This window comes from Camelus bactrianus, chromosome 4 (genome assembly GCF_048773025.1).
Source record: "Camelus bactrianus isolate YW-2024 breed Bactrian camel chromosome 4, ASM4877302v1, whole genome shotgun sequence".
NCBI lineage: Eukaryota > Metazoa > Chordata > Mammalia > Artiodactyla > Camelidae > Camelus > Camelus bactrianus.
In genome coordinates, this window is record NC_133542.1 from 27865623 (window position 1) to 27881911 (window position 16289).

The 16289-nt window shown below is 37.7% G+C and overlaps 1 protein-coding gene across 18 annotated transcripts in view; it reads left to right on the forward strand.

Moving 5' to 3' along the window:
* Nucleotides 1-16289, forward strand: part of PTPRD (protein tyrosine phosphatase receptor type D) — a 1875536-nt gene that overhangs the window by 1804383 nt on the left and 54864 nt on the right. For all 18 annotated transcript variants that reach the window (XM_074361573.1, XM_074361575.1, XM_074361574.1 and 15 more), the window contains one exon: nucleotides 11307-11482. In XM_074361573.1, coding sequence (XP_074217674.1) covers nucleotides 11307-11482 — 176 coding nt within the window. The remainder of the gene's footprint in view (nucleotides 1-11306; nucleotides 11483-16289) is intronic.

The window sequence follows — 16289 nt, forward strand, 5'->3', positions numbered from 1 at the left end:
TGGGGTCCCCTCCATGTTTAAGCAGTTCTTAAGAGAAAATAGTAATTCCTGAAAAAGAAAGGTGATAGAATTCATTTCAATTATTTAGGATAAATAGTGTCAAATAAAGACTAAATGGAATGTAATATTGATATGTGCACAAAAATAATAGATAGTTATATGCTTCATATTATAAAATCCAAAGTTATCCAGAAAGTATAGTTTTACTAAAATAGGAAAAGATAAATGGACAAGCCAAAAGACAAAGAACAAGGAAATCTGGGCGTGGGTCATAGCTCTGTCACTATTTATGTAACCTTGACTTCTCTATCAATTTTCCCAGTGCTAATGTCTTTTACTTTTGACTCCTCCAAGAGTTAGCTCAATGTAGTTTGCATATCAATTATCTTATTTACTGTACCCACAGTTTGATGGAGTATAAGTATGTTATGATATAGATAGGTATCCATGTTTGGAGACGAGAATTCTGAAGCTCACACAGAATCAGCCCTGAGTCTCACAGTGTAAGAGGTGTAAAATTACTATAGCTCGAGTTAGAATTGAGCTCTTCTGATTCCACCATCCAGGCTTCTGTGAGCCCACATCACGCACATCGCTTTCCTAGTGATACAGGATATCACAGTAACCAAGTAACTTAGCATAGAGCCGAACACCCAGCCTTATCTTTTTGCCTAAAAATTCCATTTTATCATTTGGTATTAACCTATGGGTAACACAAACTTCAAATTTAGTATTTTGTTTCCTTTTTCTATGGCCTAACTATTCTGAGGCAGTGACACAAAATGGGGAATTATCAGTTATCCCAATGAATCAGAGTCCTACAATTGTAGAAGGTTACATCTATCCCTGAGAGGTGATCTACTTAGCTCAAAAACCTTTTTATGTATCTTCAACTTCATATAAACTCAGGAATATCAATTAGTGGCAGATTATTTATTGTCTTGTCATTTGTAATGATCAAAATTTCAATCTAATTATTACAGTCCTGGATAAAAAAGGTTTTATATTTTTTTCCCTAAAATATAATTAGTCTTCCCTTCTGCCAATATTATGTTTCTATTAGTAGGATTATAATTAACATTTCACTTTAAAAGCCATGTTGATGTGGAATTTTTTTGAAATCACTGGTCAGGCCTACATATAAAGCAAAATTTAAAACCTCTCTTTTAAATTCAACAACAAAGGCAAGATATTATGATAGACATGACTATCTTGGTGTTTACTGTGTGTTGGGCATCATGTCATAGATTTGATATACAGTGTATGAAATCATGTACAGATTTTTTATAGTGTTCAGAACTACCTCAAAAGCTAGTTGTTGTCCAGTTTTATAGATGAGGAAACTGTTAAACTTTTAAAAGTGAAGTAATTTGTTTATAATCATTAGCTAGTAACTGGCAGGGCCAAAAATTCTAATATATGAGTTAGTTGGACTCAAGACAGCTGTTCTCTCCATTAGGTCACTTGGGACTTTTTAGCCACCTTTGAATCATAATGGCCATGCCTAAACATGTCGCAACTAATTCAAAAGCAGTGCCTTTTTGGCTGGGAAAACTGTCTAGGAATTTTGAAATATACATTTTGAAACACTTATGATAGATATCTTAGAGCCAGAGGACTTCAATTGTGTTCTTAGACTTCAGTCAAAGTGAATTTTTCCAAAGAATAAGTGACATATAAATGGCTTTCAGGTGGATTTCCCTGTTTGTTAACTATTACTTTTTGAGGTGTTTTAGGAAGAGGATGAAAACAAGAAGACAGAAGACTAGAAACTAAATCCCAGTTTAAGCAGCTATGTGACCTTGGGCATGTCACTTAACCCTGTGGGGGAGCTGGATCCTTTTGAGAATCTGGTGAACATTTTAAACCCAATTTGCAAACAAAAGGCACCTACACAGTTTATTTGTATACTAATTTCAGAAAATTCTTGGATATACAATCTCTTTGCAAGTCCATTCTTCAGGGACCCTGACTTAGTGCCTTTTGTTCTAGTCTTCCTAAAATAAGAATGTGTAAGACCCTTCCTTCTCTTTCTAAAATTCCAAAGGTTGATTCTAAATCCAGAGATCATAGATAAATATTAAATCTTACACGTTAAGAGATTAGCTCTTTCAAGGGGGAAAAACACATTTAATCCAGAGGGTTAACCCAGATAGAATTGTTCATTAGTATGTCTCTCTCCTACCAAGCCAGGTTTAAAAGGTTTTATCTGAGAGAGTTAGAAATGACAAAGAGTAAAGAACTTCATGCCATATGCATCTTTTAACACTAGTGCTTGTTAATCTGAAAAAAGAAGCTTCATAAAATATGGGTTTATTTTCTTCCAGTTTGGGAGGAATATATTTAGTTTTAAAACAAAAATACGTTTATTCTTCATCTTTTTAATGGGTACCTTCCTACAAGGGCCTATATGTTTTCAAGAATTTCTTTCCTATTAAAAGCATCATAGGCTCTTCTTGCTTCCAAAGAGCTTGTTTGGACCAGTTACTGTGCCTCAGTTTCCTCACCCGTGTAAGAGAATTAAGAATACTACCTATCTTCTAGAATTAGTAATAGGACTTAATGAATTAATGCATGTAAAACCTTTAAACAAGTGCTTGTCACAAAGAAAATGCCTAATAAATATTGGGACCTATGAAAGTTATTATTGCTATGATGAATTTTATTACTCCTGTCAATAGGTCCTTTTATACACAGATGGAATTTCTTTTGTATATGATCCGTGGAAAAATTAATAATATCCAAATGAGAAAGCTGCATAGATTTGGAATGCTCTTTGAAGCAAAAGAAAATATTGGTGCTTGATAAATGAAAACCAGACCTATAAATAGCATTACAAATTTCAACAGGGGGAAGTATGTGTTCTTTTAAATGGAAATCCAAAATATGTCATCTGCTATTTGATTTACATAATAGGAGCAATTAAAAAAAAATCCAGCTGTAAATAATATAGGTGACGTTACAACAACTTATTTTTGAGATGGGCAATTTAGCACCTTTAAAATGAGAAGCCAGCTCACAGGGAATCGCCGCCCTCTAAGATTAATCTAAACTTAAAAAGCAGAGAAGAAACCACTGATACTCCTTTGTAATGTTGATTCCCATTTGCCACCACACTTGTGCTCTACGTTTAAGCCGTGTCTTAGCTGCTTCTGTATAGTGTTCAAAGGTAAATCTCTACCGATTTGTTTAAAACAGCTGTCAGCATATGGTTACATATTCTCCAGTTTCACATTGAACCCATGCTGAGTTATCTTTTTTTTTTTCAGGCCATAACTAGTAACCTGATGTATTTTCTCTAAGTAAAAACAAACCAAAACAAGCACAGGAATATCAATGAATACAATCTATCCAACATTTTCTAATAAATGTTTAATTATATTGTAGTGAATATAAATGTTCCATATGAAGCACTAACATTAAAGAATTAAAATTATTTTCATTAGTAAAGAGTTCCTTTCATAGCTGCCATGTGCTGTTTCCCATGTCAACTCAATAAATCTGATTTCTTTTCTTCCCTCTTAGTTCATTCTCTTTCTCTCTGCTCTCTCCCCTCCACCCCTGGACACTAATGACTAATTTGTGGGCACCTAGTGTTTGTTTTATTTTGCTCTTGAAATTCTGTTTAAACTACTGAAGAGGGTTTGTTACAATACATGCCTCATCTTAAAAAAAAAAAAAAAACTTATCTGCATCTCATCCCATTATTGCTCAAGTTCATTTTTCTAACATTGTTTTTGATCATCAGTGGTTGATTTAGCTCGGTTTCTTTAAAATTTTCAGTCTTTAAGTTTTCAAGTTAACTATTTACAAGCATGACAAAGTTTAATCCTTTTATTGCACAGTGATTCTTTTTTTAATAAATAAAGGCATTTCTCTTTTTGAGGAACAGTGCACAGTCTAATTTTTATAGCTTACTTTGTCTTAAATAGAAAGCTAGGTGGAATTTTAACTTTGAAATCTTGGAACAATTTCACAAGGTGCTTGCAGCCTTCATAAAGTCTAATTACAGCTGTTTAAATAGCATCTTTCTCCTGCACGGAGCCACGAAAGTGGCGTGGGGATCTGTTACTCCCTGGCGCCTACCTCAGCCTGCACTTGTGTTGTCTCCTACCTACAACAGACAAAGCATTTTTAAGGGATCTGGTTGTGTTGTGGGGTTTTTTTTTTTTTTTTTTTTTCCTTTACTCTTGTTCCTAGGAAGCTAATCAAAGAGTAAAACAGAAGGCTCTGTGGATTTATTTTTATCTCCATTCAGTTATTGGGATTTCCTTCTCATTTTTATTGTACATCTATGCAGCTTGAGCTAATGAATCTACACTTCATTACTCTGAAGCTATAGAGAAACCTAAGTCATCAATGGGATGGCTCTGTTTTTAGAATATAGGCACATGTTGTACATGGCTGGGGAGTTTAATTATTTTTGTCTTTCCACTAATTTTTTTTTTTTTTTAATATGGGAACTAGAAAGAGGCCTTCCAGATTTGGAATTATTTTCTGTCACTAAAGTAATTAGGAGTGAGTAGGCTTATTTCATTTCTGTTTATTACATCAATCAAAAGAATAACTAATATCCACTGGTATTTCCGAAGTTTAAATTCATTGACTCATTTGATTCTCACAGGGTGTTGGGTAAGAATGCCTTGAAATTGCTGCTCATACATTAGGATAGACATGAGGAGACAGGGGCTCTGAGAGTTTCCTGCAGATAGAGCTCTTGTCATATTCTGCTTTTGACCACTTCACTGCTGCAATTCTTATTAATGTAATCAATTAATTAATCAGTTCTTATTAATGTAAACTAAGCAGACCAACCCTCTCTGATGTGGCTGAACAGGTACACTGCATGGCCCCGACTCTGCTTTATTTCAAGGCAAAGTGCCCCCTAACTAGAAACAAGTCCCCTCTATCACAAGTGCTGATAAGTCCCCAGCACATGTGGCTTGTCTGGGTATGCACCCAAAGACAGTTCAATCACCCGCATCCTTCACTGTAGCTCCTCTCATAACCCAGCCTCCTCAGCAGTGCTGAGGTACAGAAAACCAAAGAGAGGAGGACACAGGACATGGAGAGCATGGAGACTGGGGTCACAAACACTTTGAAAGCTATCCATTCCCCCTTTAACTCATAGTGGTGATGAGCTGCAGTGCTCACAGAGCAAGGCACACTTCTGAAAAAAAAAAATCATCCCGCATATGGTAGAAATAAGGACAGATAAGGAGGGTCATTTGCCAAACTGCCCTCATATCTAGGGAGACTTCGGCAGATAATACACTGCCCCTTTGCAAGAAGTGGTTTTTTTCTGGCATGTTGCAAAGAGAATCCTTCATCTTGCTAGTTCTGATGCAGCTGTGGGTTGCTGCCATGGGGTAAGTGAAGGAGAAGGAAGGCCTGTGCCCCTTGAAATTAAATACATTTACTGGTAAATTATTATTGGATTTCATTTTTCTATTTTCTCTTCTCTAGTTTTGCCGTGTCAGCAAACAAAGTAAACATTTAGTCTGCATTGTGGGTTGTAAAATTACAATCTGGGCCTTAACTAGTAATTCGTTGTTGTTAATAGTTTTTCTTTTTATTTGTGTATTGAAGTGGAGGAGGAGACATTATCTACTAAATAAAAGGTAGCTTTCGTGCTCATAGATCTTGAGTAGTTCTGTCTTACAACAGGGAATAAACAGGTTTAACAAAAAACCAGTTTCTTTATGACACAAACTTCACTGAGGGTTTGTAGAAGTGAAAGGAAATAAAAGTACTGGGGTTGTGATGCCACACTGTGAGATGGAGCGGAGTTAGCCAATCAGCTGAGGGCCCACCTCCAGCTCTGCAGTGCAGCAGTGGTGTGTCCTCTGGAGCTGTGGATGGGTTTCTGCCTTCCCTCTAATGCTGCCTCTTCCTCATGCTCATCCCTACAAGCCAAGGAAAGCTGCTTTTTCTGAATAAACCTACTAGCTCAGTCCTACCACCTCCTATTGTTTTTGAACTTGTTTATTTTTTACCTCACCCGGTTCTAATCAAGATTTTAAGTATTAGTCGCACCGGGGGAAAAAAAAAAAGAAAACCTCATCTCAGGATATCAGTGGTAGAAGCGATAGGAATCACCTTGAAAGATCATCAAAACATGTTCCTACCTAATCTGAGACACACAAGCCTCTACGAATCTTAAAATAACTTCACAGAGATTTCTGAATCCAAGAAGGTTAAGAATACCGCAGAGAGACATCATATTTTAAAACTCATAAGGACTTGAGAGAATCCATTTGTCCAACATGCCTTGTTTAGCCGATAAGCAGAGGTCTGGACAAGTTGAATGACTGTCAAAGAGCAAACTACCAGCATCCCTAGACAGGAGTTCCGGTTTCCAGGTTAATTTCTCTAAAGTCTTAGCAAGTGCTTAGCACCTTCCCAAGACTTTGAAAGGCACATGTGACTTACCCTCCAGAGTGGAATGATACAAAAGTACTCACCCCTTATGATTACTTAATTTCACATTGCTAAAAAATAATGGGCGTGCGCTATTTTGGGTGCTGTTTAACAGCAGGGCATAAGGCCTTATTATAAAACCTTTATAATTATAAACACCTCTCAACAAGAGAAATCTTTTCAAATCAAATTATCCACTGACCCAAAAAAATCGAATGCAAAGCAAGTTGTTTGTATTTTTTTTTAACTAGACCCACATGACCCAATTCTTGTCAAACTAACAGGGAAGAAAAAAAAAAACCTTATTTTAACCCAGTCATGACAAAACAGCTCAAATAGTATATTCTTTGACATTTCAACATGCTTTCAAGGTTTTAAAGGATTTCTCAGTATAAATTAATCATTCATCATGAATATTCTTTCAGAGAAGCTTCATCTTTCCAAGGATTCCTTTCCTTTTGTTAATATTCAAACACATGTGGGATCATCATCACAAAGCCACATTCTATTAATTCCATACTTAAGTGAAGAAAAATGTCACTGTCCCTGCATGTTGAACTTTTATCATAAGTTCCCAAAGTTTTCCAGAAAGAAAAACAGGAGAGCCCAAAGTCCATACCCAGGTTTATTTTTCCACTAAAAGCTGTAACTAGCAATTCCCAGTAAATAAAATGAGAGCCTAAAACTGACCCAACCCTGTTTGAATAGCTGTTTGCTATGGCTTGCTGTGCATGAAGAATACAGAAGCACAGTTATACCAGTCACTCACCTCATCACAATATCTGTTAGTCTTAAAGGCCTGAGTTTTACAACTCCAAGTTTAGTTTGCCCAAAACACAAAGACCCAGTATAAAGCATGTATGTAATATTTTTATGCACCACAAGAAATAACAGTCCATTAACTGATGAAATATACCGTAACACAGGAATGGGGAATACTGGAATAATATAAACTCAAGGTCTAGCCTCAGTTTTCTAAATTATGACATTAGAATGATAAATAATTATTATTGGTGTAGGAAATATTCACATGACTATTATTAAATGGAGAGTATACATGAAGCAATACAAAGAAAAGCATGAAAACTTACTTTTATAAATATCGTAAAGCCATGGATTCCTAGGAAAGAGCAAGTTTTAGATGTAAGCTGTTCTTGGGCAATGACATTAAGACCAAATGACAGCAAAGCCAATCCTAAGATTTTGCCTGTGATGAGCTTCAGACATCTTTTTTATGCTCTTGTTATTTGAGTAACTCCTCCCCCTCTTCGAAAAACATAAATAAAAGGCAAGGCACCATCATCATAGTATTGGACAAAAGTCTCCTTGACTCCAAGAAATAAAAGCAATCAGCTAATTTATAATAAATCTACATTCATTCAGTTCTGCATTTTAAGTTAGATTTCTATTCATCATACCCCCAGAAGAATGCTCACACACTTAATGCTCACACACTTCTCCTGGATTAGTAGTGCACTCTGATTGGTGTTGCGTTAGCAGATGCAAATCATTTTACGGATAAGGCAGAGAAATGAAGATTAAATAAATAGACACACATTACTTAGAGAAGGTCACTCAAAAAAAGTGAACGAATTTTGTATATCTTGCTTCCCAGCAGAACCATCACAGTCAAGAGCCACTGAAGAAACAGAACAGTTGGAAAGCCAGAATAGTGTGTGTTTTACAGCTGGGTTGGTTGAAAATCTTTCTCGGTGTGTTCTATTGAAGACTGAGGTCTCATCTGCTGCAAATACACTGCTCTTTCACCTTAGCTTCCAGTGTGGGGTTAATATTTTTAGCAGGGCAAGCTGCCACCATTTCTAAACTCTTCTCTCATTCATCTTTTGACACAGCATGTTATGTTGGGTTGTACGAATACACAACACATGAGATCTTAGAGTTTCTAGAAACATAGCCATCTCTCACATCTCCACTTTGCAAAGGACGTGTGAGAAAGCTTACCCAAGTGTCTTTTTGCCAGAGTGGGTGAAAGCACTTGCCAAAAGGAGGCTTTTATTCCACGAACTACCTGCTTACACACAAGTGTCAAAATAGAAAAGGACCCTCACAACATTTTCAGGATATAAATATTAGCCTCTAAATTTGCTCTTCTAGGTTTTGATTTAGTTTCAATTATCTTCTTTTCAGAGTATCAAGTCCCAAATTCTTAAAGCATTTGGTGATATAGTATAGATCTCCAGTGCCTAGTAGTTTTCGGGCAGAATTTTTACATTTGAATTCCTCAGAAATGCAACCACTATTCAGTAGCAACCTATTCCCCCTAAAATATAATAACAACTCACTGCTTAAACTTGAGCCATATGTCAAAAAACAATTCATGACATAATAACTGATAAAAATTTATGCAGGAATGTTGGCTAGGTCTGATTCCCTTACTTTGGACTGAGTCTCACATCCACCTCCTCTGTCCTCAGATGCACTGTTCACACACATTTGTTATCCCTGATAAGGGGAAATGGCACAGTGCCCAGCTGGGGCATTTTCTGACTCACTAAACAGATTTCTCCATTTTTTAATTTTCTTGGAAAAAGCTTTTCTGGATATTGGTAGCTGAGTGAGGCCCTTAGTTAGAATCCTTTTTATCAATTCTTTAATGTTAACTGCTAAATTAAATTATTTAAAGTGGGCTTTTCCTGTGTTATAAAATAGCTTCATTGTTGGCTCAGAACCAGATCCTGTGGACGTGTAGATGTGCGTGCTTCCCAGTGGCTGTAACCTGAGGACTTTATTTAAACTCTCCTTTGAATCTACAGTAATTTGGTGTCAGGGAGGAATGGGATCTTTATCAACAAAGGGCTGCCAGAACCCCAACTGCTTCTTGAGTAGCTGTAATAGATGAATAATGTTACAACCAACCGTGCATTTAAGTTTTTGCTCAAAAGGCTTTTCACTAATGCTGGTGGTATTCCATATCCATGTGTTCATCTTGGAGCTCGGTAGTTTCCATCTGACTTTCATTACTTTTCTTGAGAGGATCAGTTTTACAACTGGAGTCAGAAAAGCAGTCAAAGTAATTGCAAGCGGCAATCAGTGAAATATAGCAATTTTAGCTTGGGAACATATGTTCCATTATAAAGAAAGCATTTTTTTAATAAATCCAAGGCTTATATTTTCCCAAAGTAATTAAGGGACCATGTACAGGTTCTAGTTCTACCTCCCATATCATGCTAATACTCCGGTAAAGTGTTGGCTCCCCTTCAGGGACAGGCAATTCATTACCTCTGGAGGAAATCTATTCCCTTTCTGACTCAGACTATTTGAAAATGCTTTATTATATTGGAGATGAAATTCATCTCTCTGTAGTTACATCCTCCAGAACTGAAAGTCTTGGGTCTCAACATAGTAAACCTAAACCTTTCTTCAGACACTCATGGGCAGCTCTTATCCCCAACCCCTTTTTTTTCCCCCTTGGCCAGGTTATAATATGTATTCCTTTCTCACAAGGAATAGCTTTGATTTCCTTCATCATTCTGGCCACCTTTCTTGGAAGAAGCTCAAACCTGCCTGCATCCATTTTAAAGGCATTGTGCTGAGGGAAAATTAGACTTTTAATCAGAATATCTGTATTACATTACAGCTCTGCTACTCATTAAATGTTAGAACTGAGGCAAATTATTTACTCTTTTTGTCACTAGTAGCACAGGTGAATAAAAGAATTAAAGAGATGTACTCTAGAGGTACAGAAGACAAGCAACAAGCTAGTTAACAAACAAATATATAATTACAATGTGTAATAGTAGAAGAAAGTGTTGCCAAGGGAGTTCTGAGGTCCCAAGGTATCAAGGACAGGTCTTCTGAGATGGAGGCTGAGCTCTTCTGACAGGAAGGAGATAGTGTGTTGTAGGGTGTGGGGTGGCACTAAGGTAGGAGACTAATGTTTTCTAAGAACTGAAGCAGGTGGGTGTCCAGCGTTTAAAAGGCGAGATGATGAGTAGGATAAGATGAGTCTGGAGAAGTGCCGAGCTTTATAGCCATTGTTGAGAGTTTGGATTTTATTTGAAGTATCAAAGGAAGCCATTGTTGGGTTTGAAGAAGTTACAGTGTCATATATATATATATATATATATTTTTTTTTTAATTGCTCTCATGCTAGCTAGAGAACAGACTGCAAATGACAAAAGTAGAAGTGGAACAGTCAATTAGGAGGCAATCGTGATAACACAAGGAGAGATTCACATGATACAACAACCCGTTGAGGTCTAAAGAAGAAGCAGTGCCCTGCAGAGGTTACCACACAGACACTGCAGTCTGCCTACCTATAAGTAAACCAGACTCCATCAACTTCAGCAAGGTTTTGGATCTCTGTGCACCTCAGTTTCCTCTTTTGTGAAAGGAAGATCATGACAGAATTTAATAGAGTTGTTGTGGGGATTAAATAAGCTTATATATGAGTTTCCTCTTAGCTAAGTCTGGAAAGAATTTTTCACTGTTATGACACTTTCCACCCTATATTGCATTTTCAGACTCAGGCATTGTTTTATCTGGTTTTTGCCTGGGAACAATGACGAAAATGAGTGAGGAATGTGACCAGATAGTGGTTTATCTTCCTTTGCAAGCTATATTTTGTTGACACAATGGAGTGAACAGTGTGTGACAGAAAAGGCATTCTATAGATGATCAGTTGGGTTTTTCTTTCTTTGAAGTCTACCTTGTCATATTATAAACATCTAACACCTCAAACATCACTTTACATGAAGGTCCCAAGAAGACTTGTTTTTAATCTTGCTTAAAACCCAAACTTGAATATATTGTGACTCCCCCAGCATAGTGTGGAACAATAATATGATATTGTCTTCAGGCCAAGTGCCAGGCTGTTTCCTCTCATGATATGTTCACCTAGTTAAGTAACATTCATTGTTTTTCAGGCATCCCAGGAAGTGACTATGTGAATGCCAACTACATAGATGGCTACAGGAAACAAAATGCGTATATTGCAACACAGGGATCTCTCCCTGAAACATTTGGTGACTTTTGGAGAATGATATGGGAACAACGGAGTGCCACAGTTGTTATGATGACAAAACTAGAAGAACGATCCAGGGTGAGAATGAGTATCTATCTTCTCCCTCTTAGAATGTTGCCTCAGATAGTTCCTGTGTTGCATGTTTTACTCTGGTAGGAATCTAACCTTTCCTTAAGTTTTGACTCTAACAGATACAAATTGTTTGGGGTTTTTTTTCTGGGGTGGGGGAATTAGGTTTATTTACTTAATAGACACTAATTGTGAATGAGTATCAGCAACTCAGATTAAACCAGTCTTTAACATTCTTCTGAGTCTTTCAAAAGGAAATTCTCTCCTATTATGATGTGTGTGATTGCCAAAAGGAAAAAAAAAAAGTAGCACTTAAAGAAGTAGACAACTTGTTTAGAGAAAATAAATATTAGCTTGGACATCTCTATAAAGCTCACACTGAATAAGAACACACAGACTTTGAGGGAGAATCTCACCAATATGTACTTCCCAATATTTTCAACTTTTTCTTTCTCTAATCTGCAGTGTTAAATCCAAAATTCTATGAGAGGCGCTTTTTAAAAATTAGTCAAATTAACATAAATTAAGTCAGGGCAGCCAGAAAAATGATGTGGTTAATACACGGCTGAGAAAACACATTAATGTGTAGAGGGCATCTTGCTACTTGCGAGTTTAGCCTTCTCCAAAAGGAAGAGATTTTAATCACAGAGTCATTGCTTAGTAAGGTCCAAGAAAGGAGTTTTAGTCATCATATGGGTCCAAAATTATGGAGCATGTCACATTAATAAAATGCTATTGATTTGCAAAACTAAAATGTAATGGGTAAGCAGTATGCCATACTCCCAAGTGAATATGCAAATACTGTAGCCATCTGATGAAAATCAATCTGTAACCTTGAGAATTTAACAAACGCATCTGACAAATCACTGAAGACAGCACATAATCTCACAGAAGAATGGGGCATTGGGGCAAAGTTTGAAACCACCAACGAGGGGACTCTTTCACCAAGGTCACAGTATTCTCAAAAAGGCTACTGAGAAGGAAGCCAAAGGCCAACTCTCCGTTTGTTGTGTCACAGTTGATATATGTATATATATTTTTTAATGTTCTTCAAAGCTCAATGCATAGCAGTTTCTCTTAACTCAGGTGTGTATGTAAGAGAGGCGTTGAAGGCTGCCCTGGGGACTTGTAAGGGAAAAGCTCAGACTTAGGGAAATATAAAAAGTCCCAGCTGATATCTTAAAGATGAGAAATCAAAAGATATGGTACACACTGGTTTAGCAAACCTAAAAAGCAATCAGATCTTTTCAAAACATGTGAATTCTATAGAAATACTGAAGTATTGTCTGAAATGAATTTAGATAAAGCTTTTTATGACTATGAAGACACATGTCTGTGTTATACTTTACATGCAAAAGCCATTCAAAAGATGTAAACAGAGCCATTGTACTCAGGGTAACCCCTATACAACAAGCACTTTCTTTAAAAACAACACCCCACCCAAATGATTCTTGGATAAAATCATCAATAATTAAAACAATGTCTAACATGTGTTGGATGCATTGATATTTCACAACACGCCCATAGGATAAACATTGCTAGGATTTCCACTTCATATACAAGTAAGCTATGGCCAGGATGTTCCAGAAGGTCACCGAAGCTCATTCAGATACCAAGATCAAAGTGAGGAATTGAAGATGAAAGCCTGGCTCCAGAACACACGTGCTTACCCACCAAGCCATACTGCCTATTAACACTCCTGTGAAGCAAAGACAGCTGAACTATTATATTACAGCACGCATGTAAATTCAACCTACCCAGGCTGCTCGGCCTGGAGATACCGGCTGGTAACAAGCAGTCATTTGCAAAAGCTGTTTTCAGTAAAACACACATTTTATCTTGACACTGCAGGCCTTCATTAAACCATGCACAGAAACTTGTTTTGAAATAACCAAATGAAATTCTGCCCCTTTTCTCCCTAATTGCTTCTAATAATAAAGTTAGTTCTGACTGGCCCCACTGCCAGTGCAACATCTGATAGTAATGAGCAGTTCTCGGCAGAAGGCATTGTGACTTAAATACTGCCCGTTTATCTGTATGTTGCAGGCTACCTTTTTCTCCCCCACCCCAGACAGGGAAACTTATTTGGAAGTTACTAAATGAACTTCTGTTTGCTCCCTTCATTAATTACTCTTCGCTCTTGCAAGTTAGCTTGTGCCTTTGTTAAAAGACCTAAGGAGCCAGTTAAAGTGCTGTCTTGTGATTTTTACTCTGTGGTGGTTTCAGCCTTTACGCAAACTTGTGATGACCTGCATAAGCCAAAACTGAGGCAAACTTGTGATGACCTGCATAAGCCAAAATTGAGAAATCTCACCCATCATGAATCTGACCATACAGTGAGCCCTGAGGCCCAAGGCCTAAAAGCCCTTTGTTCCCCCATCTAGAACACTGGAGGGAAAATGACCAAGTGTCATAGAGAGATCTAAAACAGCCCCCAAATTATTTCACCTGCTCTTCATCCTCCTCCCTCACATCCTCCTCCCTCACCTTTCCCCTGTCTACTTGCTCCCTCCTCTAAAGAAGTGGGGAGGGAAGGCATTCCTGAATGCTCAAAGCAAGAACTTGGATAACATTTTGCTATAAAAACAATGTTATAAATAGTGGTTAGTTGTTACTGAAATATATAGCTCCATACTTTAGGCACTTTGTGGGTTATGTGGGCTGACCTATGTGTCAATGAATTCTCAATTCCCAGCAGCCAACTTCAAAGCAGACATCTGGACTAGCCTGGCTTTACGTAGGAACTGCCTGTAGTCTCCTTCATAAAGGGAGAGGGTCCAGGTAGTTTAAACAAATTATCTGTCCAAGGGCTAAAGCCTGAAATTTCATTATTTTTATTAAGGCTTAGGTTCTCAAAATAATGTTCATCCCCTTGGCTTATTTTTTTAAAAGGGCACATGTGTATAAACACTTCTGTGTATGAAAAGTAGGCAAGAATACCTGTTAACTGGAGAATTGGGGTGGGAAAGAAAGAAGAAAAGGAAAGGGAAGAAAAGATAGTATATTACACAGGACTGCCTGGGGACACCACCATCAGAGGAAGCTATGTGACATAGTTCCAAGTAGGGGTGTCTTGCAGTCAAATGTCTGGATTTAGATCCCGACTCTAGGACATGCTAGCTATGTAACAATGAGCAACCTGCTGGATCCCTCAAAGTCTCTGTTCTCCTTTTTGGATTACGTGGAAGGGTTATTGTGGGTATTGCCTGAGATAAGGAATGTGACAAGGTGGCTCAGTGATATACACTATTATTTTTCTGTTGAGAGAGAGAGGTTGAAGGCTTTACCATTATAGCTTTAGTTTCCCCTAAAGCTGGCTTCCGAATAATTCAATTTTTGTTGCCAAATGAAATGAGTTTATTTCTCAGTAGCTGACAGTGAATCCTGACCAAACTCGGAGAGTCACTGCACATGGCAAATTCTGCTCACTGTTCCCAGTGGAACAGACCCATGCATCCCGGTCAAGAGGACAGTATAGCTCAGAACACGGGGTTCTTTTGCACTTGCCTTTGACAGAATCTCCAAAATGGAGACCTTGATGCAAGGAGCTTGTTAATCAATCTGCAAAAAAGACGACAATGGAACATTCTGGCTGCTACTTTCACATGTCTTGAAGCAATATAATATAAAAATAGTAAGGCCAACATGAGTTATATGTAGTAATAATTATCACTAAAGATAATATATTCTTGGCAGGAGGGTAGAGCTCAGCGGTAAAAGTGCATGCCTAGCATGCACAAGGTCCTGGGTTGAATCCCCACTACCTCCGTTAAAATAAATAAGTAAATAAGTAAACTTAGTCACCTCCTCTCCAAAACAACCAAAACCAATAAAAATAAAATATTAAAAAAAAAGGTAATATATTATTGACACTACATTTCTTCTGGGTTCTTTTGATTCTCCCTCCCCATTCTCATTTATTTGGTGATGCTCGAGAATCAGCCTTGAGAACCTATCTCCTATGTCTTCCAGCCCTCTGTTGTTCCCAGGCCCACTCTCACCTTCTCACTGTGGCTGATACATCAGCAGAGCTTGTACCCTTTGCTGAGTCAGAACAGTTCACTCAAGAAAAAGGATGCTGGGTCCATTAGCATGTGTTAGACATTTCACCGACTTTTTGTTATAGAATCCACCATTCTTAGCATTTGGATGGCTAAGTGTAGAAGCCCTTGTAAGTGTGAGGTGTGGCTTAGAGTTTAAGGCGACCATTTGAAGACTTAAGTTCCTTGATTTTTTTCAAATGTTATCACCCCCTCTCTCAGTTGTGTAATGTGTAAGTTGAATATTTTCCATGAGTTTGTTTAGGGTGTGTGTGTGTGTGTGTGTGTGTGTGTGTGTGTGTGTGTGTGTATGAAACAAAATATAATGCTAAAAACTAGTGATTTTGTAGGTAGAATTTGATTGCAGCCTGAAAACACACAGATCAGTTTAAAGCTTTGTAGAATGTACTGTGTGACATGAGATACTGTTAGTGGGTTTTATTCCACAGTTTCCATCTTTTTTGCCAAATCCTCTCAAGTTCTGCGTAGTTCATTGATTCTGCAGCAAGTCATTCCTGTGCCCCAGAATGTGGTCTCTAATTGCTTCCATGTTTCATAACATGCCAATAAGCACATGGATTGGTTTGGGCAACCACATGGAGGGAAGAAAATGTTTGGAAAAAATGAAGCACTGGTAAGAAAGTAAAATGTATACAGCTGGGATTTCCACTCAAAGGGTATTATTTGTGGGCAGCTGGGACACATGGTTGGCAAGCCTCACTTGAGGAATCGGAGTCTCCAAGGTACTGGATTTGCTGAGGTGATTCCTGGCCCAG